At 39.4% G+C, this 26,696-nt stretch overlaps 2 protein-coding genes across 3 annotated transcripts in view; both read right to left on the bottom strand.

Annotated features, from left to right (window-relative positions):
- Window positions 1-8,416, bottom strand: part of syne3 (spectrin repeat containing, nuclear envelope family member 3) — a 35,956-nt gene extending 27,540 nt beyond the window's left edge. For both annotated transcript variants that reach the window (XM_058398960.1, XM_058398961.1), the window contains exons 1-4: window positions 8,265-8,416; window positions 4,915-5,074; window positions 2,284-2,456; window positions 385-694 (exon numbers count right to left, since the gene is read on the bottom strand). In XM_058398960.1, coding sequence (XP_058254943.1) covers window positions 385-694; window positions 2,284-2,456; window positions 4,915-5,058 — 627 coding nt within the window. In that variant the 5' untranslated portion in view covers window positions 5,059-5,074; window positions 8,265-8,416. The remainder of the gene's footprint in view (window positions 1-384; window positions 695-2,283; window positions 2,457-4,914; window positions 5,075-8,264) is intronic.
- Window positions 8,417-10,380: 1,964 nt separating this feature from the next.
- The window catches only part of gabrr2a (gamma-aminobutyric acid type A receptor subunit rho2a), a 30,284-nt gene continuing 13,968 nt past the window's right edge, over window positions 10,381-26,696 (bottom strand). The window contains exons 4-9 of the mRNA XM_058398390.1: window positions 25,632-25,855; window positions 14,381-14,463; window positions 13,798-13,938; window positions 13,269-13,421; window positions 12,430-12,638; window positions 10,381-12,351 (exon numbers count right to left, since the gene is read on the bottom strand). Coding sequence (XP_058254373.1) covers window positions 12,046-12,351; window positions 12,430-12,638; window positions 13,269-13,421; window positions 13,798-13,938; window positions 14,381-14,463; window positions 25,632-25,855 — 1,116 coding nt within the window. The 3' untranslated portion in view covers window positions 10,381-12,045. The remainder of the gene's footprint in view (window positions 12,352-12,429; window positions 12,639-13,268; window positions 13,422-13,797; window positions 13,939-14,380; window positions 14,464-25,631; window positions 25,856-26,696) is intronic.

Here is a 26,696-nt window from a genome sequence, read left to right as displayed (position 1 = left end):
CACGCAACGTGCTGCAGAAATGACTTTATTTATTTTCTTATCACAGCAGTCGGGCTTTTTATCCGCTCGCAGTTGCATGTTATGTTGGGAAACATCCACGGACGTTCCCTCGCTCTCTTTATTCTCTGGAAATTAATGAGGAAAAAAAGGTAGAGAAATGTTGTCCTTCTTAAAAACTCCAATTACAGACTTGTTAAAAAGTGCTGACACTGGAGACTCCTTCCATTAATGTTTAATGAATGTTTTCTTACAGAGACATTCATACAAGTCCCTGTTGCTATGGAAACAATTCATTAGATCTAGGGCATTAATAAAAAGCATTGAATATATCAAGTCTTGCCGATTTATTGGCTTGCATATCCTCTCTGATCTCCTGAACGTTACCTCTGCTTTGGTGCGGACGTTGTTGTACGCCTCGTGCAGGTTGTTCTGAGCGAGATCGTCCACACTGGGGTCCTGTGTGCGGCTATAAAGCGCAGAAGCCTCGTCCAGCAGCCGTTCCAGCAGAGGCTCCTGGGCCTTCACGTCACTGCAGATCACGCCGTGGTGGTCCGCCTGCCACAGCTTCTCCCTCAGACCCAGCTGGAGCTCCAGCTGAGGCTCCACCGTCCGCTGCACCTTCACCAGCCACAAGCTGAACTCCTCATGGGCCTTCAGGTACTCGCTCCAGTGAAGCCACACCCACTCGATCCGGCTACAACAGAAACGATGCCAAAGATTCGCAACCAGATACCCAGACTAATTTGACCCACAATCTGAACTTGTTATGTTATAAAAATAACTGCTAAAAATATATGAAAAAATAAGAAGAAGATGCAGAATAATAGGAAGTGCTATATTCTAAGCAACTGAATAATAAGGACAGAAGCCAGATTAGTAAATTAAACCAAATCTCGGTCATCTTTCAGTCAACAATTTCAAGACCGGATTTTACCCATCCTGTGTTAAACTGAAAGGCTGGTGTTTAAAGAAATCTCGGACACAATGATCAATTAAAAAAAAAGTGCCATCTTTAGAGGTGTGAGCATAACATAGTGTCATTGATTACCAGCTATAGAACCTGATTACATGGAACATTCGTAAAAAAAAAAAAAAAAACTAAAACAGGTTCAGGATTTAAGTACTACATCACTGACGGATGTAGTAGATGAGGAGACACAAATTGTTTTAAAATGTACAGCTACGGACCCTTTATGTAACTTCGCCACTGGGAAGGCTATTGCGGATGGTGCTTGGACCCCGCAGATCGCTGCTCAAGGCAATGTTGCCTTGAGCATATATATTTTATATGTCAAAAAATAACAACTGCGTTGCGCTGGATCAATTGATTTTGTTTTCTTGGGTTTTTTTTGCCTACTGTAATTAGTGAGGCCAGAAAATCGGCGCATAACCGGATTCAGCGTTACCTCGGTCCTCGACCACCCCTGTGTTCGGATTTTTGGTATTCGATTCAAATTTTCGAGTCAATTTGACCTCAGTGTACGGAAATATCGGCGTACGGCTCGACCATCAGAAATGACGGTTTCGTACAGGATTGCAACGAATATCGAATAACGAGTTTTCATTTAAGGGGGGCTCAGCGCCCAATGAGGGTATAATAGTAAAAAATAATAAATAAATTAATAAAATAAACGTTTGACTCACAAGGTAGGATGGTAAACTTATTGCAGCTTTCCACTGCATTACACAGATGTGTATAACATTTGAGTACTGAAAATCAGCCATCAATGTTGCCAAAAGGAACGCTGCGAGATCAACCATCGAGTTGAAACTTCGAAGATTAATTCGTTTTACATTATTTCCTATGGAGGAAAATAATTCGGTTTTCAAGTGAATCGGTATTCGTCCAGACTTTTGGAACGAATTAAGGTCAAACACCAAGGTACCACTGTATACTCTATTGTAACTTCATTTGCTAGCTATCAGACTAGACAGATGTCACACTAGCGATTCAAACTAAGTGGGTGTGTATTAATCTGTATTAGAAAACTTGATGGTTGCTGGAATTCTTTATTTCATGCTGTTTATTGGACACATTTTTATACATTGTGTTTTAATCATTTTGTCTTATTTGATTAAAAATGTATAATCAACAAGACTGATTAATTTTGCTAAATTTCAGCACAGCATCCACATTCCTGCTGTTTCATTTCAGTGCTCTGTGTGTGAACAGGCATATTTAACTCATAATTACATAATTATTCGTTATAAAACTAATAATTATTTATAATAGCACTGTGGGAATCAGACAGCAGGCAGTCTTCTTTTTAACACGATCCGTACCTGTGGCAGTGGACGATGTAGGTGGACGTCTCTTCCCACAGAGTCTTAAGTTCTTTAAGTCTGGAGTGTGTCTGGTTCTTCAGCGCCTCATCTCCGTTCTTCAGGAGAGCCTCGGCGGCCGCCAGGACCTGGTCCATTTTCATCTGGCCCTCCTGCACCGATTCGTGGATTTTCTTCGGGGCAAAGCATTAGCACATTCATTAAACTGTACACAGGGGTTGGTGTGATTTTAAGATTGACTTAATAAATATTAAAACATGCAAAGAGAGAACAGTGCATGTCTCATAGGGAATAAAAGAGAAGTCTAAAGCCTATAATCTGCAAATCAAGTCCCGAAGGGGTGAAGGGCGACGCGGCGGTAGGTTCTGCTCACATGGTTGGAGTAAAGAAAGAAAGAATTATTTCTGGAGCCTCCTTACACATTGCGGCATAGCAGAAGAAAGTTAAAATTCAAGTCTTGGAAGATCGAGCTTCAAGCAGGCAAAATCGTGACTTAAGTCAGAACTAAAGGATTTAAGTGATGAGAAGAATTTATGTATGAATATATGAGGAGAATGAGTTACTATCACAAGACTATGGACTTTTTATGTCCTTGGAAACAGCTGACCACTTGGAAGGCTACTTGCAAAGGGTGCTTGGACCCCGCAGATCGCTCCTTGCGGTTATATTTCTGCTCTATTCTCTAGCAACAATTGCGAACCCCTTGGCTTCCTTAAGTAAGCAGTGCATGACTTACTGTCTGCGTGCAACGTAATAAATAATTAAAATGCATAAACAGATAAGATGTGCTGGATCAAGTGCTATTTTAGAAGCTACTGAATGATAAGAATGGAAGCCATATCGGAGAAAAAGATACATATATACACTATTGCCAAAAGTTTTGGGACGTCTGCTTTTACATGCACATGAACTTTAATGACATGCCATTCTTAATCTGTAGGGTTTAATATGGAGTTGTCCCGCCCTTTGCAGCTATAACAGCTTCAACTCTTCTGGGAAGGATTTCCACAAGGTTTTAGGAGTGTGTTTATGGGAATTTTTGACCATTCCTCTAGAAGCACATTTGTGAGGTCAGGCACTGATGTTGGACGAGAAGGTCTGGCTCACAGTCTCCACTCTAATTCATCCCAAAGGTGTTCTATCAGGTTGAGGTCAGGACTTTGTGAAGTTCCTCCACACCAAACTCACTCATCCATGTCTTTAGGGACCTTGCTTTGTGCACTGGTGTGCAGTCATGTTGGAACAGGAAGGGGTCATCCCCAAACTGTTCCCACAAAGCATGAAATTGTCCAAAATGTCTTGGTATGAAGCTGAAGCATTAAGAGTTCCTTTCACTGGAACTAAGGGGCCGAGCCCAACCCCTGAAAAACAACCCCACACCATAATCCCCCTGCACCAAACATTACACTTGGCACAATGCAGTCAGGCAAGCACCGTTCTCCTGACAACTACCAGACCCAGACCCAGAGAAGCGTGATTGGTCACTCCTGCTCGGCCATGAAAACCCTTTCCATGAAGCTCTCTATGCACAGTTCTTGAGCGAATCTGAAGACCACATGGTGTTTGGAGATCTATAGCTACTGACTCTCCAGAAAGTTGGTGACGTATGTATTGTGTACATTACAGAGACAGTCTTTCTTCACATATGCCAGTTTTGGAATTTGGGGTCAGATCACAGGGTCAGTCATGATATGGCGCATCTGGAGTGGAGAGGGTCAAGGGCCTTGCTCAGGGGACCTGTGCTGGAAATGGCAGTGCTGGGATTGAACCCCGATCAATAACTCAGAGCCTAAGATACCATTGCTTAAGATATGTGATACAACAAGGACTATTAATATACAGCCAATATACTCAACTCTGTTTTTTTCCCCAAGTTTGAAGTCACGACTGTAGATGTAAACATCAGGAAATCAAAGCTACAATCTTAGTGAACGTCCAATACCTTTGTATGGTGCTGTATGTAGACGTATATAGACACTCTGGATGTGAGCCTTTAAACTGCTGGCTCTTTTCTTCATGTCTGTGACCTGCTGTGATGATGGTGTCTGCTTCCTGTTTTGTGAGACCAGCTTTCATGTTCCTGAAGCACCACTGAGCAGGAAGTTATACTGCACTATATTCCTGTACTGTTCAGTCGGGTGAATGGGTATATGTTTTGATTTATAAATGCTCTTAGGCATTTCTGAGCCAAGTGCCTTTAAGTATAATTTTAAAACCGTAACAATATACGTTTGAGTAAGATACAAAACACGGGCATGTTGTAGTGACGAAACGTGTCCCATCCTGACATTGATTATTTTCCTATCCTTTTTTTAATCCAAATCCGTGCGTGTAATGCTTTGGAATAAAAAGATGAGTCCTTATGAATTAGCTGTTTCTATAGAAACAATCACATAGGCTTGCTACCATAGCGGAATCGTCTTATTCGTTTATCTGAGTGGAAAATAACTGGGCAGAAATGTTAAAATGACATATGTGATGCTCTAAGAGAACGTTGTCACTCTGCAGCTTGTAGTGACTTCATTTAAAGCCAGCAGTGTTCTTATTTTTTTATAGCACCTTTTTTTTTAGCTCTCTGTCAGCTTGCAATGTTAAATATAAATCTCTGAAGCTTGTAGGTCCTGGTCTCACCTCCGTCTCTCTCAGTCGGGTCTCCAGAGCCGCTCTGGGTCCTTCGGTGTTGTCGTTGAGCTTGAGTCTTTCCTGGACGGCCTGCATCCACGCCTGCGCGTCCTCCCAACTCTCCATGAACTCATTCTGCTCCTGCTGGGTCATGGGTTTTGCCCAAAGCCTGCACACACACACACACACACACCAGTTATAATAACACAGTGCCTTATTATTATTATTATTATTATATTTTTCCAACCTTACCCATTTTTGGAGCGCTGAAGAGTCAGAATCATTTATTTGATTCATTTTGATTCATTAATTCTTTGGTTTCATTCTGCACAGTGCTGCACTTTAACAACCTACCACCGTATTTTTACCCTTTTTTCAGCCGTATACACCAGCTTCATAATTTTATTTTAAATCAGTGAACCAAAAGAATCAAATCTGCTCTGATTCAGACTCCTGACTCATATTCTATTAACTTAGCTGCAGCTGGTTATAATACATTACAAGTGATATCCCAATCCCAAAATAACACACAAAACTCTCTCTCTCTTTCACTGAACTTCAAACCAAAAAGCCACTATGTTACAATAAAAAAAAACAACTCATGTTGCTACTAAACAGAGAGATCTTTTTTCCCTCTAGTGAGCAGTTGTGCTCTATAAAGAGACGAGAACTGGATGTCTGAAGTGAAATCTGTTTCCTGAGTGAGTCACTTTCTCCCACCGCAAGCACGCAGCAGTTCTCCAGAAGCCGGCCGTATGCCGAGGACGAGACTACAAGACCTTCGCTGCTGGGATTAAAGCAAGAATCCCATATTTTCCCCTCGTGTCTGAAATGGAGCTGATTCGCTAAAAAGGTGATGGGAATTTGCTTGCTTTCTGCTTGAGGTGCAAAGGAAAGCTTATAAAGGGAAAAGGAAAGTGAAAATACAGAACTGAATGAGCTTAAACACTTCCACATCCGTGCTCTTGACCTGTATCCGTGTTAAATTCTACGATGCCACATGATTGGCTGATTGCACAAATATGTTCCAGGTGTTCCTGATAAAGTGGACAGTATGCGCCCACGGGCTGCAAAGCTGCATTCACGCTGTCCGGGTTGCTTTTCTAGGAAACAAAATAAATTGACGAGTTTCTAAATTATGCAATCGGACACATTATCATTCATAACATTTTAGCTCACTTTTCTGTCTTTCCTTTTTACTTTTTCTGCAATAAATAACTTCTTCTTTTTCTCATGCTGTGTTTTGTCTGTGATTCATATGCAAATACTCTGGACTCCACTTTCACTTTGCAACAGCGTTAAACAGAAAGGTGCTGGAAAAAAAATATCTAGGTATACGTTGATCATTCTCATTTTTATTATAATCATTACTATTATTATTATTATTATTAGCAGCAGAAGTCATCTAGTAGTGTATAGCATTAACAGTGTGATAAATCCTCATGGTTTAAGATGTTTTAAATAAATAAATAAATATGGAATTAGATGGTTAATTTTCACCGATGATGTCATTTTGTAGTTAGCATCCCCCTCATTCCCCTGATGAAAAGGCAGTAGGATCGTTCCCACTGGTGTTTGGGATTAGGGCGGAAAGTAAACTCTGACCGATAAACATTGGAAATTTGGAGTCTGATTACTAACACCAGAGGTAAAAAAATCTTTAGACAGACAGACAGATAGACAGATAGACAGATAGATGACCAAAGGAGATAGACAGACAGACTGTCGAATAAGAGAGACAGACAGATAGATTACTCAGACAGAGACAAATAGACAGACAGATAGGCAAAAAGATAGATAGATAGATAGATAGATAGATAGATAGATAGATAGATAGATAGATAGATAGATAGATAGACAGACAGACAGACAGACAGACAGACAGATAGTTACACTAGTTGCAGATAGTTGCAACTCATAACAGAATATTGTTACCCCGGCAAAATACACCACATCACAGAGATATGACAAATGATTCAAATCTTGAATTTGTTAATCACCACTTCTTATATTTTAACAGTTTAATGTTGAGAAAGTCTGACCTATATTATAGCGGCAATAAACTGTCTCTATCTCTCTATCTCTCTCTCTCTTCTCTGAGAAACCACAAACCCTAAACTCCTCCATCCTGAAGACTCGGTCACGCTGCCAAACTTTCTTTGACTGTTACAAAGTGTGACAAAAATCTCAAATAAAACACACAAAAAAAAGTCACCAAATCAACAATTTGACTTAAATCGGTTTATTTACTGTCTGTGTTTTTAACTGAGCCCTAACGTACCAGCCCATGTGTACCAGCTGTTTATATAGCAACAAAAACGTATTAAAGGAAGTGCATTAATTTTAACCTGTCGTTCATGTAACTGAAGCAGAACTGCTGTCTGGGGCGTGGTGTTTCAGAGAAACGCAGAATTCGACCATGCAACAGTTGTAAAAATAAGACATTAACATCAAGAATGTAAAGCTATGGAGCACAATATGGCCAATATCGTGTTGTTTGTTAGCAGAAATAAATCCCAAATAAACCACCTCTAATCTATGCAGCTGCAATGACTTGCACATTCCTATTAAAGGTAACGTTTCTATCTATTCCAAGTCACTCCTGATACTTATCGCTTGTCCGCATAATCATATCAGATCACCATACTTTTACTCTAGAACCAGTTTTCATCTAGGAAGTGGAGATTTTTAAAGACACAAAACAGCTAGAAGTCTCAGCGTAGCTATAGGTCGGAATCTTGCTTGACTGATCAGATTAGTGGCATGGAACTCACTGGTGTACAATACGCGATTACTGATCATGACGATGATATCGTGAAACCGTGATAGTTTTTAGATATCGAGTCGGAAAATTTCCAAACCGTGACACATTTTAATCCTTAACAACGAACTAACGCTGTTTAATACTGGGTGTGTGTGTGTGTGGGGGGGGTGAGTTCGTGCAGGATATAGTATAAAATCAGATAGTAGTTGAATATGGTTGAGATGATTATTATATTATTAATATTATTCAAATCCCATCCCATCCAATCCAATGCAGATGCTTTGCATGTCAGTTGGAGGCGGGGATAATCATGATAAAAGATCACGATCATAATAACGATAATGAACAATCCTAACGGCTCTGTGCTTTTATTTCAGACTGATTTATACAAAACGATCTCCCTGATTGTCTAAATCCAAGACTAATAGTTTATTAAAAAGGAAAAACAACACCACTGAAGCCCAGTTTGCTAACTGCCTCGGCGGTAAACTTTGTATTGAGACTCTAATGCACTGTAGTAGCACCTCGTACACATCAATCTGTACAATAATACTAAGACGCACTACAAGAAAGAAGCCTAAACGAGTCGACTTACCGTTAATTGTGCATCTGAAGCGCCAAAAAAAACCGCAACTGGAGTGTTTCCGAAGTCCTAAAGTTGTAGACAGGACAGGAGAGCTAGCAAGGAAGAAGCGCTACTGTATTACTGCAGCTTCACTGTCACTAACCGACCTGCGTCCCTGAGAATGGCTCTCAACTGCGCTTGCGCAAATCGCTCACGCATGCGCACTTAGTGTCTAGCGTGTTTATTACGTGTTTACAGTCTAAACATGTCCATATCGTGTTATCGTATTCGACTTTACCGTTTAATCGATTCCTAATAATTATTAGGTTATAATTATAATTATAATAAATAACCTATTTACGCGCACGTTTCTGTTCTTTTTTTTGTCTTTACTTAAATGTGCATGATATACACTATTTCGCCAAAAGTTTTCGGACACCCTCCAAATCAGGTGTTGTTTTTCAAAGGGGTTTGGGTTTGGCCCATTAATTCCAGGGAAAGGACCTCTTTATGCTTCAGCTTCATATCAAGACATTTTGGACAATTTCATGCTTTGTGGGAAAAGTTTATAGGATGACCCCTTTCTGTTCCAACATGACTGCACACCAGTGCACAAAGCAAGGTCCATAATGAGCGAGTTCGGTGTGGAGGAACTTGACTGGCCTGCACAGAGTCCTGACCTCAACCCCATAGAACATCTTTGAATTCAAGTGGAGACTGTGAGCCAGGCCTTCATCCCAAAGGAACACAAAGGTGTTCTATCGGGTTGAGGTCAGGACTCTGTGCAGGCCAGTCAAGTTCCTCCACACCAAACTCACTTGTCCATGTCTTGAAGGACTTTGCTTTGTTCCCGTCCAACATCAGTGCCTGACCTCACAAATGTACTTCTAGAGGAATGGTCAAAAATTCCCATAAACACACTTCTAAACTTTGTGGAAAACCTTCCCAGAAGAGTTGAAGCTGTTATAGCTGCAAAGGGCGGACCGATTCCATATTACATTCATGTGCATGTAAAGGCAGATGTCCCAAAACTTTTGGCAATGTAGTGTACATAAATATCATTTAGAGCTTAAAGTCATTTAAGCGAATTTGCCCATGGCTCACTGTAAGCTTTGTGCAGTGATCATCGGGCTCACTGTAGATTATCTGGGTTTAAAAAAAAAAAAATCCTGGAAAGAATTCTTCATTCTGATTGGTCAGGACGTGTTGTTATACGTTTCAAAACGTGAAAAACTAAATTTTGTTCCTGACTTGATACATACACAGACAAAGAGGCAGATAGATAGACAGATACACAGACAGACAGATAGATTACTCAGACAGATAGATAGATAGACAGATAGATAGACAGATACACAGACAGACAGATAGATTACTCAGACAGATAGATAGATAGATAGATAGATAGATAGACAGATAGATAGACAGATAGATAGACAGACAGACAGACAGACAGACAGATAGATAGATAGATAGATAGATAGATAGATAGATATCTATCTATCTTGTTTATCACTTATCCTGATCTTTCAACACAGACGCTAGGATTAGTGGGATTAGTGAGTCACTAGCAGAGACACAGACAAAACGTCCCTTCACTTCCCTTCACTTCCCTTCATTATAGAGTGAATGCATGCAATTTAAAAAAATCCATTTTGAGTTTGATTGGTTAGAAACAACAAACGAGAGAGAGAGAGAGAGAGAGAGAGAAGATGGGGAAAGCAGGATAATACACAGAGATATACAGATAGCAGAGAGAGAGAGAGACAGAGAGAGAGAGAGCGAGAGAGACAGAGCATAATAAATAGACAGGCAGATAGACATATAGAAAGAAAGAAAGAAAGAAAGAAAGATCGATCGACTGACCGACCAACAGACAGACAGACAGACAAACAGGTAGACAGATAGATAGATAGATAGATAGATAGATAGATAGATAGATAGATAGATAGATAGATAGATAATATTCTACTCTAAAATTATTGGTCAAACTCCAGTGCTGCCTCATTTTTGACCAAAACAGGACACTTTTAGAGTTGATTTGATTTCTAAGACCTTCAGCCAGTTTTCCACGGCCAGGACATCAGTCTGCAGTGAAAAACACGCGAGAAGCTTTCCATATTATTTTATTTCAAACACTCAAATAAGAAAAGCGTCGTAGAAAGACAGACACATCGACCGACACATCAAATCCAGCAGTGCACACATCTGTCCGCGGTGACATGTATAAGCGATCCATTTAGCTTTAAATGTGATAAATAACACAGCAGAGAAGCAGACTAACAAAAAACGACTACTACTAATCCACCTCTTACGCTAACTATCATTTACACGAAGGCTCTGGCAACATCTGATACAAACACAAGAGATACGATAAGCACCTGGCGAGGTGGAGAGAAATGATCAGATCAAATGAAAAGAGTTTACAGTTGCAGCTCGAACCGTGGACTCAGGTGTCGTGGGTTGATGAGTGGATCAGAAGTGTGTGATTTTACACTGGAGAAAAAAAAATACTGTACAATATTACAAGATCTGGCAACCTATAGGATGTTCATACAGCTGGACTCTGGATTTCTCTTATTATTATTTTTAAGACCTATTCAGAGTTCCCAAATGTTACACTGATATTTACAAGTGAAAAGTTCCTCTTATTCAGAATCGGGTGACTTCCGATTATTAGAATTTAGAATTTAGTTTACATAAAAATATGACATGATTTTGTTGCTTATTCTAAACTTAATTGAAGATGTGTCTTAATTATTTAATTTAATTTTAATTAAATTAAATTAAATTTGAGTTAAATTAAATTAAATTGAATAAAATTACATTAAATTAAAAAAATTTTTTATTTAATTTTCTTTAGGAATAATTCAGTTTAATTCTGTTCAGGGATTTTATAATCAAATCAAAATATTTCAAATGAAATGTGAAATTTCAAGTGAAATGGTACGATGTATTAGAATAAAAAAATAAAATGACCAACTTTTTTTTTTCAGTTTATTATTTAGCATTTTATCCTTATCTTTTACATCTTTTATTACTGCACTCTGACCCCTAGTTGTGCCCCAAAACATCCCAAAACCCCAAGATACTAAATCGAGGCGGTTAAATCATAATGCGTGAGCTGTTCCGATGCATTTAGACTCTGTTTTTAAAAAAAAGTGCCTATAGTTTGAAGAATAAGCTGACCAAACCCATGTCTGCTATAATTTCAGCTCACTCGAAGCAATTCCATACAAATAATTCAGTCCTCATGCTAAGCTATGTCTCTAAATAAAAAATCTTGGCTTGTCTCATGTCTTTCCTTCATTTCTGGCACTTCAAAGAAAAAAAAGATTAATAAATAAATTTTCTAGCATTTATGTATTTGATATTGGCCTCAGATGACGTATGCATCAATGCAGAACGAAGCTCATGGGGCGGAGTCGGGCCGGATTTAGCTCCTCCCACCCGGAGGGAGAAGATAAAGATCACTTTTGAGCCTCTACGTTGGATAAGTGCAATTGTGTTGTAGTGTGTGTTGGGAATAGTGGATTTTTTTTGGTTTGTGGGAGGAGTTAGAGCGGGTCTAGCTCCACCCCTTGGATTTTTGATTCTGCACCTAAAAAGACGAATACAAACAAAATAGAGGAAATAGGAAACAGGGGAAAAAAATCAGACGTGAAAATGTATAATAAATATAAGACAACTTTGCAGTTCAAATTCATCTCGTTTACATCTGAAGAGTGAAACCTGACCAGGGTAAGTTGTCCGTAAACGTCAACACAAAAAATCGACCAGATGTGGTCATGGAGTCTTCATGTCCCAGACATCAGCAATAAACAGACCAGTATATGAGGTTGAAAAAGATGTAGGATCCTGGAAAGATCATGCGCGAGTACTTGTCGATGACGTGTGTGTTCTGGACTATGCTGAAGTTGCGCAAGCCTTTCTTCTTGGTAGCCGTGGAGGCGTTACTGACCGATAGGTGCACCACCATGTGCTCACGTTTCTCCACCTCCTGAGGCATCATGGGAGCATCGGTGTATCCAGCCAGGCTGTTGGTGTCAGCCTCACTGCATGTCCCGTCCAGCATCATGGTCCTGGTGTGGGACAAGCCACAAGAGCAGGACAACGACTGAAAGACAAGAGGACATGGTGAAGTCAGTGAAAGTCAAAGAGAAAAGCAAGCATGCGTTATTACGCGTGTTATTACCTGCGCTCGGAGTCGCTCTCGGAGTTTGCGCTCTCTCCTGTCCTGGACGGTGGAAAGGTAGTTGACTGCTGCGTACTCAAGCACCGAGAGGAAAACAAACACAAAGCTGACCCAGAGATAAATGTCCACAGCTTTGATGTAGGACACACGAGGCATGGACGCGTTCACGCCGGTGATGATGGTGGACATTGTGAGCACTGTGGTGATACCTGTGAGGGGGATAAATGTTCAGCTTCACTCTAGCTACGTAAAAAAATAACCATCAGTTTCCAAAGTGTATCTCTTAATTATAAATAACCCAGGAATAATTTATAACAGCTACTAGAGTGTATACCTTACAGTAAATAGCTACTAAATACTGTACTTCAGAATAAATAACTGAGCAAAGATTCATAGTAATTAGTATAAAGTATACTTTAGGAATAAAATAAATGCATAGCTGTTGTTAAACACTAAACTTTACTACAAATAACCGAGCAATTTTTTGGGATAAACAACTAAATACAGTAACTGATAGTATATAGTAAGCTTAAGGATAAACAACATATTAATAATAAATTATAATTATTATAATTTGGAATAAATAATTGAGTAATAATTTGAGGTAGTTTGTCAATAGCATACTTTGGGATAAATAACTAGAGAAATAATTTGCTAATTTGGGTTAAAAAACTGATTAATAAATCGAAGGTAATGAGAGTTCATAAATATATTCTATTTATTTCTAAGTTTGGAATTTTGTTGGTTATATTATTATTTTAGCTGCAATGTCTCTTGTTTAAAAGAAAAAGCGCTAGCAGATGAAATCAAGCTGAAATTACAGAGTGTAATAGTTTTACCCAGGGAGACTCGGGCTGGCACGGCTCTGCGATCGATCCAGAAGGACACCCAGGACAGCATGACCATGAGGGTGGCTGGAAAATACGTCTGCAGCAGGAAGAAGAAGATGTGACGCCGCAGTGTGAAGTTGATGTACAGTCGGTTGTACCAGCCTGAGGGAGAAAAAAATTCAGACACTTCAGATCGATCGGCGTCTCGGTGACTTTGATCACTGGCATCGTTGCTGGTCCAGACGTTTGAGTGGCTCAGAGAAGGAACTGAAAATGTTTAGAGGTGGTGAGCAGAAAAGCATCTCAGATTGCATAAACCTTGCAGAAGATCAGTCGAGAACAGGAATCGAATACGACAAACAGAACAAAACTGATTCTTATCTCATTTATTTATACAAGGCCCTTGCTCAGGGGCCCAGAATGGCAGCTTGGTGGACCTGGGATTCGACTCACAACCGTCTGATCAGTAGTGTAACACCTTCACCACTAAGCTACACACATCCCCCTGATCAACACATCCCCAAGATATCTTTCGGACCTGTGCTGCTGTAGAAAGCCAGACGAGAGGTAGTGTGAAACTTCTGGATGAGGAACTGAGACAGCGAGATCCTGTCATCTGTGCTTAAAGACTCATCCCCGCTTTTCCAGTACAGCATCAGATCTTCGTCTGTGTAAGCGTCTGTGAGGCAGAGGAACAAAACACACGGATCAAAGGACAGAACGCCCAACCGAACGGTTCCGAGAACCTTCGTCATTTTTTATTCAATAAATATATTCTTATAATAAATTGCTTGTTGTTAAACGAAACTACGGTGATTATTAATGAATAAATAATATGAATGTAACCAGTGTGTGTGTTTTGATATTCTGAAAGCAGTAGGGGTGATAACAAATGAGGCGCTACAGTAATTGGGTCGATGTTAGCTCTTGGCTGTCGTGTGTTAAGTGTGTATGTGGGCTCACTGTGAATATAAAACACTGCATCAGACCTAATTGAAAACAACAACAACAACAACAAAACTGTGACATGATAATCTGGAAGATCTCAGCTTTAAATAAATTGAGAAGAAGAAGAATTTATGCTAGAAGAATTGTGTGTGTGTGTGTGTATGTGTGCTCACAGCTCTCAAGCTCTAGAGAACAGGTCTGCGAGTCCAGAGGGAAGCGACTGAAGTCCATGTTACAGGCGGCGGTTACCGTTACTCTGAAACACACACACACACACACACACACTTTTGATGACAAACTTAAGGGATAATCATCAACAACAATTCAGTTAAATTTTCGAGGAAAATCTGACATCTTACTGACAGTAAATCTGACATCTTCTCTTCATTAGAGCTGGAAATTTTAAAGTTGCTAGATTCGAGGCTCAAAACAGTTCATTTGGGAATCAATTGGATTGTGATCAAATCCTTGATCTTATCCACAGAGAGCTGGTGTTATTTCCATCCAAACCAAATAAGAGACAAACCTGATATCCGAGCAATGACTGCGAGCCAAAATATACAGGTTGTGGAACTGGAATTTGTGTTGTTACCAGTTGTGAAGTCGCTAGAATTATTAATTCTGCGTCATTCTTAAACATGAGCGAGTTGATCGGCTCTTCTGTTTGCTGTTGGTGTGTGTATTTTTCTCTCACACTCTAGGTTTGTCTATTTAATCTGCAGATCCTTGTTGTCATACATAGTGTGTCATACATACATAGAGTGTATGGTGGTATTAGAGTGTATGGTGGTATTAGAGTGTATGATGGTATTAGAGTGTATGATGGTATTAGAGTGTATGGTGGTATTAGAGTGTATGATGGTATTAGAGTGTATGGTGGTATTAGAGTGTATAATGGTATTAGAGTGTATGATGGTATTAGAGTGTATGGTGGTATTAGAGTGTATAATGGTATTAGAGTGTATGATGGTATTAGAGTGTATGGTGGTATTAGAGTGTATGATGGTATTAGAGTGTATGATGGTATTAGAGTGTATGATGGTATTAGAGTGTATGGTGGTATTAGAGTGTATGGTGGTATTAGAGTGTATGATGGTATTAGAGTGTATGAGTGTATGGTGGTATTAGCTAGAGTGTATGGTGGTATTAGAGTGTATGGTGGCATTAGAGTGTATGGGGGTATTAGAGTGTATGGTGGTATTAGAGTGTATGATGGTATTAGAGTGTATGGTGGTATTAGAGTGTATGGTGGTATTAGAGTGTATAATGGTATTAGAGTGTATGATGGTATTAGAGTGTATGGTGGTATTAGAGTGTATGATGGTATTAGAGTGTATGATGGTATTAGAGTGTATGATGGTATTAGAGTGTATGGTGGTATTAGAGTGTATGGTGGTATTAGAGTGTATGATGGTATTAGAGTGTATGGTGGTATTAGAGTGTATGATGGTATTAGAGTGTATGGTGGTATTAGAGTGTATGATGGTATTAGAGTGTATGGTGGTATTAGAGTGTATGGTGGTATTAGAGTGTATGGTGGTATTAGAGTGTATGATGGTATTAGAGTGTATGGTGGTATTAGAGTGTATGATGGTATTAGAGTGTATGGTGGTATTAGAGTGTATGATGGTATTAGAGTGTATGGTGGTATTAGAGTGTATGATGGTATTAGAGTGTATGATGGTATTAGAGTGTATGGTGGTATTAGAGTGTATGGTGGTATTAGAGTGTATGGTGGTATTAGAGTGTATGATGGCATTAGAGTGTATGGTGGTATTAGAGTGTATGAGTGTATGGTGGTATTAGCTAGAGTGTATGGTGGTATTAGAGTGTATGGTGGCATTAGAGTGTATGGGGGTATTAGAGTGTATGGTGGTATTAGAGTGTATGATGGTATTAGAGTGTATGGTGGTATTAGAGTGTATGATGGTATTAGAGTGTATGGTGGTATTAGAGTGTATGGTGGTATTAGAGTGTATGGTGGTATTAGAGTGTATGAGTGTATGGTGGTATTAGCTAGAGTGTATGGTGGTATTAGAGTGTATGGTGGCATTAGAGTGTATGGGGGTATTAGAGTGTATGGTGGTATTAGAGTGTATGATGGTATTAGAGTGTATGGTGGTATTAGAGTGTATGATGGTATTAGAGTGTATGGTGGTATTAGAGTGTATGATGGTATTAGAGTGTATGGTGGTATTAGAGTGTATAATGGTATTAGAGTGTATGATGGTATTAGAGTGTATGATGGTATTAGAGTGTATGGTGGTATTAGAGTGTATGATGGTATTAGAGTGTATGGTGGTATTAGAGTGTATGATGGTATTAGAGTGTATGGTGGTATTAGAGTGTATGATGGTATTAGAGTGTATGGGGGTATTAGAGTGTATGATGGTATTAGAGTGTATAATGGTATTAGAGTGTATGGTGGTATTAGAGTGTATAATGGTATTAGAGTGTATGATGGTATTAGAGTGTATAATGGTATTAGAGTGTATGATGGTATTAGAGTGTATAATGGTATTAGAGTGTATGATGGTATTAGAGTGTATGGTGGTATTAGAGTGTATGGTGGTATTAGAGTGTATGATGGTATTAGAGTGTATGATGGTATTAGAGTGTATGGTGGTATTAGAGTGTATGGTGGTATTAGAGTGTATAATGGTATTAGAGTGTATGGTGGTATTAGAGTGTATAATGGTATTAGAGTGTATGATGGTATTAGAGTGTATAATGGTATTAGAGTGTATGATGGTATTAGAGTGTATAATGGTATTAGAGTGTATGGGGGTATTAGAGTGTATGGTGGTATTAGAGTGTATGGTGGTATTAGAGTGTATGATGGTATTAGAGTGTATGATGGTATTAGAGTGTATGGTGGTATTAGAGTGTATGGTGGTATTAGAGTGTATAATGGTATTAGAGTGTATGATGGTATTAGAGTGTATGGTGGTATTAGAGTGTATAATGGTATTAGAGTGTATGATGGTATTAGAGTGTATGGTGGTATTAGAGTGTATGATGGTATTAGAGTGTATGGTGGTATTAGAGTGTATGATGGCATTAGAGTGTATGGTGGTATTAGAGTGTATGGTGGTATTAGAGTGTATGATGGTATTAGAGTGTATGATGGTATTAGAGTGTATGGTGGTATTAGAGTGTATGGTGGTATTAGAGTGTATGATGGTATTAGAGTGTATGATGGTATTAGAGTGTATGGTGGTATTAGAGTGTATGGTGGTATTAGAGTGTATAATGGTATTAGAGTGTATGATGGTATTAGAGTGTATGGTGGTATTAGAGTGTATGATGGCATTAGAGTGTATGGTGGTATTAGAGTGTATGGTGGTATTAGAGTGTATGGTGGTATTAGAGTGTATGATGGCATTAGAGTGTATGGTGGTATTAGAGTGTATGGTGGTATTAGAGTGTATGATGGTATTAGAGTGTATGATGGTATTAGAGTGTATGGTGGTATTAGAGTGTATGGTGGTATTAGAGTGTATGATGGTATTAGAGTGTATGATGGTATTAGAGTGTATGGTGGTATTAGAGTGTATGGTGGTATTAGAGTGTATAATGGTATTAGAGTGTATGATGGTATTAGAGTGTATGGTGGTATTAGAGTGTATGATGGTATTAGAGTGTATGGTGGTATTAGAGTGTATGATGGTATTAGAGTGTATGGGGGTATTAGAGTGTATGATGGTATTAGAGTGTATGGGGGTATTAGAGTGTATGGTGGTATTAGAGTGTATGATGGTATTAGAGTGTATGGGGGTATTAGAGTGTATGATGGTATTAGAGTGTATGGGGGTATTAGAGTGTATGGTGGTATTAGAGTGTATGATGGTATTAGAGTGTATGGGGGTATTAGAGTGTATGATGGTATTAGAGTGTATGATGGTATTAGAGTGTATGGTGGTATTAGAGTGTATGATGGTATTAGAGTGTATGATGGTATTAGAGTGTATGGTGGTATTAGAGTGTATGATGGTATTAGAGTGTATGGTGGTATTAGAGTGTATGATGGTATTAGAGTGTATGGTGGTATTAGAGTGTATGATGGTATTAGAGTGTATGGTGGTATTAGAGTGTATGGTGGTATTAGAGTGTATGGTGGTATTAGAGTGTATGATGGCATTAGAGTGTATGGTGGTATTAGAGTGTATGGTGGTATTAGAGTGTATGGTGGTATTAGAGTGTATGGTGGTATTAGCTAGAGTGTATGGTGGTATTAGAGTGTATGAGTGTATGGTGGTATTAGAGTGTATGGTGGTATTAGAGTGTATGAGTGTATGGTGGTATTAGAGTGTATGGTGGTATTAGAGTGTATGAGTGTATGGTGGTATTAGAGTGTATGATGGTATTAGAGTGTATGGTGGTATTAGAGTGTATGATGGTATTAGAGTGTATGATGGTATTAGAGTGTATGGTGGTATTAGAGTGTATGGTGGTATTAGAGTGTATGGTGGTATTAGAGTGTATGATGGCATTAGAGTGTATGGTGGTATTAGAGTGTATGAGTGTATGGTGGTATTAGCTAGAGTGTATGGTGGTATTAGAGTGTATGGTGGCATTAGAGTGTATGGGGGTATTAGAGTGTATGGTGGTATTAGAGTGTATGATGGTATTAGAGTGTATGGTGGTATTAGAGTGTATGATGGTATTAGAGTGTATGGTGGTATTAGAGTGTATGGTGGTATTAGAGTGTATGGTGGTATTAGAGTGTATGAGTGTATGGTGGTATTAGCTAGAGTGTATGGTGGTATTAGAGTGTATGGTGGCATTAGAGTGTATGGGGGTATTAGAGTGTATGGTGGTATTAGAGTGTATGATGGTATTAGAGTGTATGGTGGTATTAGAGTGTATGATGGTATTAGAGTGTATGGTGGTATTAGAGTGTATGATGGTATTAGAGTGTATGGTGGTATTAGAGTGTATAATGGTATTAGAGTGTATGATGGTATTAGAGTGTATGATGGTATTAGAGTGTATGGTGGTATTAGAGTGTATGATGGTATTAGAGTGTATGGTGGTATTAGAGTGTATGATGGTATTAGAGTGTATGGTGGTATTAGAGTGTATGATGGTATTAGAGTGTATGGGGGTATTAGAGTGTATGATGGTATTAGAGTGTATAATGGTATTAGAGTGTATGGTGGTATTAGAGTGTATAATGGTATTAGAGTGTATGATGGTATTAGAGTGTATAATGGTATTAGAGTGTATGATGGTATTAGAGTGTATAATGGTATTAGAGTGTATGATGGTATTAGAGTGTATGGTGGTATTAGAGTGTATAATGGTATTAGAGTGTATGATGGTATTAGAGTGTATGGTGGTATTAGAGTGTATGGTGGTATTAGAGTGTATGATGGTATTAGAGTGTATGATGGTATTAGAGTGTATGGTGGTATTAGAGTGTATGGTGGTATTAGAGTGTATAATGGTATTAGAGTGTATGATGGTATTAGAGTGTATGGTGGTATTAGAGTGTATAATGGTATTAGAGTGTATGATGGTATTAGAGTGTATGGTGGTATTAGAGTGTATGATGGTATTAGAGTGTATGGTGGTATTAGAGTGTATGATGGCATTAGAGTGTATGGTGGTATTAGAGTGTATGGTGGTATTAGAGTGTATGATGGTATTAGAGTGTATGATGGTATTAGAGTGTATGGTGGTATTAGAGTGTATGGTGGTATTAGAGTGTATGATGGTATTAGAGTGTATGATGGTATTAGAGTGTATGGTGGTATTAGAGTGTATGGTGGTATTAGAGTGTATAATGGTATTAGAGTGTATGATGGTATTAGAGTGTATGGTGGTATTAGAGTGTATGATGGCATTAGAGTGTATGGTGGTATTAGAGTGTATGGTGGTATTAGAGTGTATGGTGGTATTAGAGTGTATGATGGCATTAGAGTGTATGGTGGTATTAGAGTGTATGGTGGTATTAGAGTGTATGATGGTATTAGAGTGTATGATGGTATTAGAGTGTATGGTGGTATTAGAGTGTATGGTGGTATTAGAGTGTATGATGGTATTAGAGTGTATGATGGTATTAGAGTGTATGGTGGTATTAGAGTGTATGGTGGTATTAGAGTGTATAATGGTATTAGAGTGTATGATGGTATTAGAGTGTATGGTGGTATTAGAGTGTATGATGGTATTAGAGTGTATGGTGGTATTAGAGTGTATGATGGTATTAGAGTGTATGGGGGTATTAGAGTGTATGATGGTATTAGAGTGTATGGGGGTATTAGAGTGTATGGTGGTATTAGAGTGTATGGTGGTATTAGAGTGTATGAGTGTATGGTGGTATTAGCTAGAGTGTATGGTGGTATTAGAGTGTATGGTGGTATTAGAGTGTATGGTGGCATTAGAGTGTACGGTGGTATTAGAGTGTATGGTGGTATTAGCTAGAGTTTATGGTGGATAATAAATATTTCTTATTAATGAGTGTCATATTGGGTATTGGTTATATTGGCCAATTGACTTAATCTAATAAAACCATATGAGTTTTTATTCTCATACCTCATTTGTAATTTTTGTGGTTTGCCGGTGATAAAGGCAGCAGATAATTACGTAATCGATAATTACATAGGGACGATGTGGCTCAGTGGTGTAGGAAAACATATTTTGAGGTCACTCTGGAATCTACTGTAACATACATTGTTCTTTGAATTATCATTTACATATCCCAGATCTCACCACCAAATTGTGATCAAATCAGACGGTGATCAGGAACTGTGACCTAGCTGACAGTTGGGGCACCAACTCTGGGGATCTTTCTCCCATTCACTGCTTTGTTTAAAACTATCACCTCTAGCCTTTTGCAGTGTCATACCAGGGGGTTGACACCTGTGAGGTGTACAAGACATAATGAGGTAATGTGCAAAAACTGTGTGTTTATGAGTCCTGTGTAAATCTCAGTGTAATGAAGAGGCCTGTGCGAACTGGAATGGACAAAAGTCCAGGACAGAGAGTAATGTCAGCACTGACTTTACCCCCGTAAAGAGTCACATGGCATGGGGGAGGAATGACCTCCTCAGTCTGTCAGTGGAGCAGGGCAGTGACAGCAACCTGCCAGTGAAGCTGCTCCTCTGTCTGGATATTATGCTGTACAGTGGATGCAGTGGATTGTCCATGACTGACAGGAGCCTGCTCAGCGCCTGTCTCTCTGCCACTAATGTCAGGCTGTCCAGTTCTGTGCCCACTATCGAGCCTGCATTCCTCACCAGACGTGAGGTGTCCTTCTGCTTGATTCTGCCTCCACAGCACATTGCTGCACAGAAGAGGGAACCCGCCACAACAGTGTTTTCGTTTAAGAATATCACCTCTAGGCTTTTTTATGGTCACACCTTCAAAGCCCGCCCACTCAATGCCTTTAAAACTGCATTGTATGTTCCTTTTCACTGGACTCGATGACTACAGCACCACCGCTGATCTCCAATAAAACATTCCTTCTGAACACTACTTCCGAGTCCCCTGTTCTGCAGGAGCAGTGGTCAAGGCACTGGGTCACTGATTATATGGTTAGAGTTCAAGCCTCTAAACTGCCAAGCTACCAATGTTGGGCCCTTGAGCAAGGCCCTTAACCTCACCTTACACTCTGACCCCAATCTCCAAAGTTGGGATATGCAAAGAAAGAATTTCACTGTGCTGTAATGCATATTTGACCAAAAAAAGGCTTCTATCCTTGTGGAAAAAAAGACACCATTGGCATGATCTCATATTTATGTGGTTTGGGACACAAGATTCTTCAATTATTAATCACGTGTCCCAAACCACATGAATCTGAGATCGTGCCAATTATGTCGTTTTAAAAAATGTCAAGTTTTACACATAATTTTTTTTCATCGGAGAGGACAAGAGGGAGCATTTATCATCTTTTAATTAGGATAAAATGACTAAATAAGCGTACTAAATGTTTAGGTAACCTTTATTCGACTTTCACTTCTAAAGTCCAGTTTTTGCAGCCTATTTTTTTTCCTTTTCATACTGACTGAAAAGTATGACACATTGAAAGTATATCATCCTTCCCCAAGCACCCTATCTGACATAAAGGGATGAAATCAAGGTTCAAAATTAATGTAAAGGGAATGGAAACAGAGTCGATGTATTATTCATCAATCCATGAATCCTGATTGATTATTTATTCCCTGTTCAGTTCTGTTAGAGAAGTGTTTTCTGAGTCAGTCCTGTCCACCTTGTATCGGCCAGCATAAATAAAATAGGCCAGCACCATCAGGACTGACAGTTTCCCTGGAGCAACTAGGTGGATATTTGACTTTGAAATTAGCGCTGGCCCTAATGCACGCGAGTCGCTCTCTGCCCAGTTCCTCCCTCACGTCAGAAGAGACACAACAAAAAAACATCACCGCGAGCGACTTCCTCATTCCACATGCATGCAGCGTGAGCAGGTAATATCACCAAAACCGCTCTAGGGCACGGGTTGCCTTTTCACAGGCCACAAATATTCCTAAAACTAGTCCACAAGCTTTGGATGAATAACAGTGTTGCGTAATGCCGAGGATACGACCTAAATGTCACCATCAATTTACCGACACCGTGAAAAATCGTTACAGTAAATGAGATCCGCGTTGTATATTAAAAAAAAAGAAAAAAATGTGGTTTATTACTGCAGTGGGAAAAAATATAAAATCTTGTACAACACTCTCAACTTGTTGCAAGTAATTTTCCTTCTTCTTGTATTTTATAAACTTGCTTGCAGCAAGCCAAAACGGTTTTATTAATTTTTACCCAAGGTTGATTTTTATTTATTTATTTTTTTCAGTGCAGAAACTAGGGTGAAGACATAAAACTGATAAAAGCGGACTTCTGTCAGGGTCAGCACTTTAAATTCAAGTTGTTTCTTTAAGTTTTGCAACACAGGCAAGTCTTCAAGACAGAGAGAGAGAGAGAGAGAGAGAGAGAGGGAGGGAGGGAGAGGAAAATAAAAACTAGGCTTGTGAGGAAATGACTCTTCTCAGCTCTTCCCATCTATGGTATGTGGAATAAAGCACTTTGGATGGTGATGTTAAAGGAAAATAATCAAACTTGGGGTTTTACCAGTAACTGTTCATGTGTGCATCATGTCATCACTTTATTAATTATGTTTATCAGGTTTGTCTATGGGAGGGTATCTATGTTCCCAGGGTCCTGTGTTCCCCAGATTTACATGTCACATAATGAACGCATGACAAAGGGTCCTACAGTTTGTTTCCACAGTCTTATGTTCCATTGGTCTACATTTCTATGGTCCTAGGTACCCAGTGTCCTATCTTCCCATTGTCCAATGTTTCCAGAGCCTTATTTTCCCAGGGTCATATATTACCAGTGTCCAATATTTCCAGTGTCCTATGTTCCATAGTGTCCCTATGTCATATGTTCTCAGGATCCCATGTTTCCAAGGTCTTATGTTCCCAGTGTCTGATGTTCCCGGGGTCATGTGTTCTCAGGATCTTATGTTCCCGGTGTCATATGTTCTCAGGATCTTATGTTCCCAGTGTCATATGTTCTCAGGATCTTATGTTCCCAGTGTCATATGTTCTCAGGATCTTATGTTCCCAGTGTCATATGTTCTCAGGATCCTATGTTTCCAGGATCTTATGTTCCCAATGTCATATGTTCCCAGTGTCCAATGTTCCCAATGTCATATGTTCCCAGTGTCCTATCTTCCCAGGGTTATATGTTCTCAGTGTCCTTTGTTTCCAGGGACATGTGTTGCCAAGGTCACATATCCCAGGATCATATGTTACCAGTGTCCTATGTTCCCAGTGTCTTATGTTCCCAGGGTCATGTGTTACCAGTGTCCTATGTTCACAGTGTCTTATGTTCCCAGGGTCATGTGTTCCCAGTGTCATATGTTCTCAGGATCTTATGTTCCCAGTGTCATATGTTCTCAGGATCTTATGTTCCCAGTGTCATATGTTCTCAGGATCCTATGTTTCCAGGATCTTATGTTCCCAATGTCATATGTTCCCAGTGTCCAATGTTACCAATGTCATATGTTCCCAGTGTCTTATGTTCCCAGGGTCATGTGTTACCAGTGTCCTATGTTGCCAGGGTCATATGTTACCAGTGTCTGATGTTCCCAGTGTCATATGTTCTCAGGATCTTATGTTCCCAGGGTCATATGTTACCAGTGTCCTATGTTCCCAGTGTCTTATGTTCCCAGGGTCATATGTTACCAGTGTCCTATGTTCCCAGTGTCTTATGTTCCCAGGGTCATATGTTACCAGTGTCCTATGTTCCCAGTGTCTTATGTTCCCAGGGTCATGTGTTACCAGTGTCCTATGTTTCCAGGATCTTATGTTCCCAATGTCATATGTTCCCAGTGTCCAATGTTCCCAATGTCATATGTTCCCAGTGTCCTATCTTCCCAGGGTTATATGTTCTCAGTGTCCTTTGTTTCCAGGGACATGTGTTGCCAAGGTCACATATCCCAGGATCATATGTTACCAGTGTCCTATGTTCCCAGTGTCTTATGTTCCCAGGGTCATATGTTACCAGTGTCCTATGTTCACAGTGTCTTATGTTCCCAGGGTCATATGTTACCAGTGTCCTATGTTCCCAGTGTCTTATGTTCCCAGGGTCATATGTTACCAGTGTCCTATGTTCCCAGTGTCTTATGTTCCCAGGGTCATGTGTTACCAGTGTCCTATGTTGCCAGGGTCATATGTTACCAGTGTCTGATGTTCCCAGTGTCATATGTTCTCAGGATCTTATGTTCCCAGTGTCATATGTTCTCAGGATCCTATGTTTCCAGGATTTTATGTTCCCAGTGTCCTGTCTTCCCAGGGTCATATGTTCCCAGTGTCCCTTGTTCATGCATGGAGTTGAACTGTATGAAAATACCAATATCAGCTAGTTTTTTCCCGCGGCACAACATGTTCAACCAAGTTCATTTTCCAAGCTCATAAGTTAATAATTATTTTCAAGTATGGACGATGCATTTTAAACAAATGTAGGATGTTATTCATTTAAATGGTCTTTGATGTTTAAAGTTAAAAGGTAATAAAGTTAATATGGCCGTGAAAAAATGAATCCTGTCTGCAAAACCTTTTGAAAAGTTTACTTAATGTGTGTTAATAGAATATTGAACTGGGGAACACAGGGCCCTGGAGACATAGGATTGTTTGTCATGTGTATATTACGTGCCATGTAAATCTGGGGAACACAGGACGCTGAGACCATAGGAATGATCTAGCTATGAAATTTTAATAAACAAAATAAAGTACACCCTTTAAGGTTGGAGATCCTATGTGTTAGTGTCACACTGCCAGGCTTTAACTATGTATGGTCATTTTTGCAGCACACTTTTGAGTTCTATTGTTACTTAAAAGGATGAATTCTAGTAAAAAAAAAAAACCACTCCACCTATGCTAGCCAAACAGCCGGCATTTTCTTTGCTCCCACCTCAGACTGTAGAGAACATGGCCGTCCGGGAAAACTCTCAGCATGATGTTCTCAGTGGTGGTGTCGTGGATGAAGGATCTCTTCGAGTGCACAAAAAACACATCAGGGACCCAGATCTTTTTCACCAGGCGTCCGTCGAAAGTCATGCTTTTGTTCGTGGTGCTGGCAAAGGACAGACGCTCGTCCTTCCAGTAGTGTCTGAGGTATAAGGTCATGGTGAAGTCCTGCAAAATGAGAACATCATTAACTCTTGGTTCAAATCTAGTTTATAGTAAAAAAAAAATGTCTGAAAATAACTGCAGGTTTCGATTTAGCTACAATCTTTTAATAAATTATGATCTTTATCGATTTAATATAATTAATTATTGCATAATATACACAAGTTACAATTGACATAATATACACTAGCGGATCATCCAGATGCCCAGATATGAATTTTCATCAAGTCCTAATTCACAACACCATGCAAATTTAAATTCTGTTAAAATGCTAATTAAAAAAAATTAAATAAAGATGTACAATCCTAGGGAAGATGCTCACTGACCCATGTACCGTCCTCCCAGATTTTTATTTTCTTATTTCGGAATCCCTCATTAGCTTTTTTTTGTCGTTTCTGTGGCTAAAAATGCTGTGACTTTTTCCAAATTTGTGATGCATCTTTTTATTTTTTCAGCTTGAAGCGTCTGCATTTAGCCTCCATACGTATTACTGTACTGCACCTAGTGGTGAAAATTAGGAACTGCAACAAGCACTTCTAATAGAGTCCAACTGGGGCAGGAGTCACGCTGCCCCATGCTTAATCTAGGTGCATTTTTATTAGAGAAGGAGCAGCTAACCGGATAGTTAATGAGCCGGTTGCCAGAGTCGTGATTTTTCATCAAAGAGGACTAGTTGAATCAGAATTAAATCTAATACAATAAAAAAAACCCTCCACATCATTTCTATGTGATGGAATTTAACACACTTTATTTTCATACACCTTTCAAAGCCCGAAATAAAAAGCTAACTCCACACTTTCACCCGAGTCGAACTGAGAATCCAACCAAGCACCTTGCTCTCCAAGAA

This window comes from Hemibagrus wyckioides, linkage group LG09, assembly GCF_019097595.1.
Source record: "Hemibagrus wyckioides isolate EC202008001 linkage group LG09, SWU_Hwy_1.0, whole genome shotgun sequence".
NCBI classification, from domain to species: Eukaryota; Metazoa; Chordata; class Actinopteri; order Siluriformes; family Bagridae; genus Hemibagrus; species Hemibagrus wyckioides.
The sequence above is the reverse complement of the archived record's forward strand: the minus strand, read 5'-3'. Positions and strand labels throughout refer to the sequence as shown.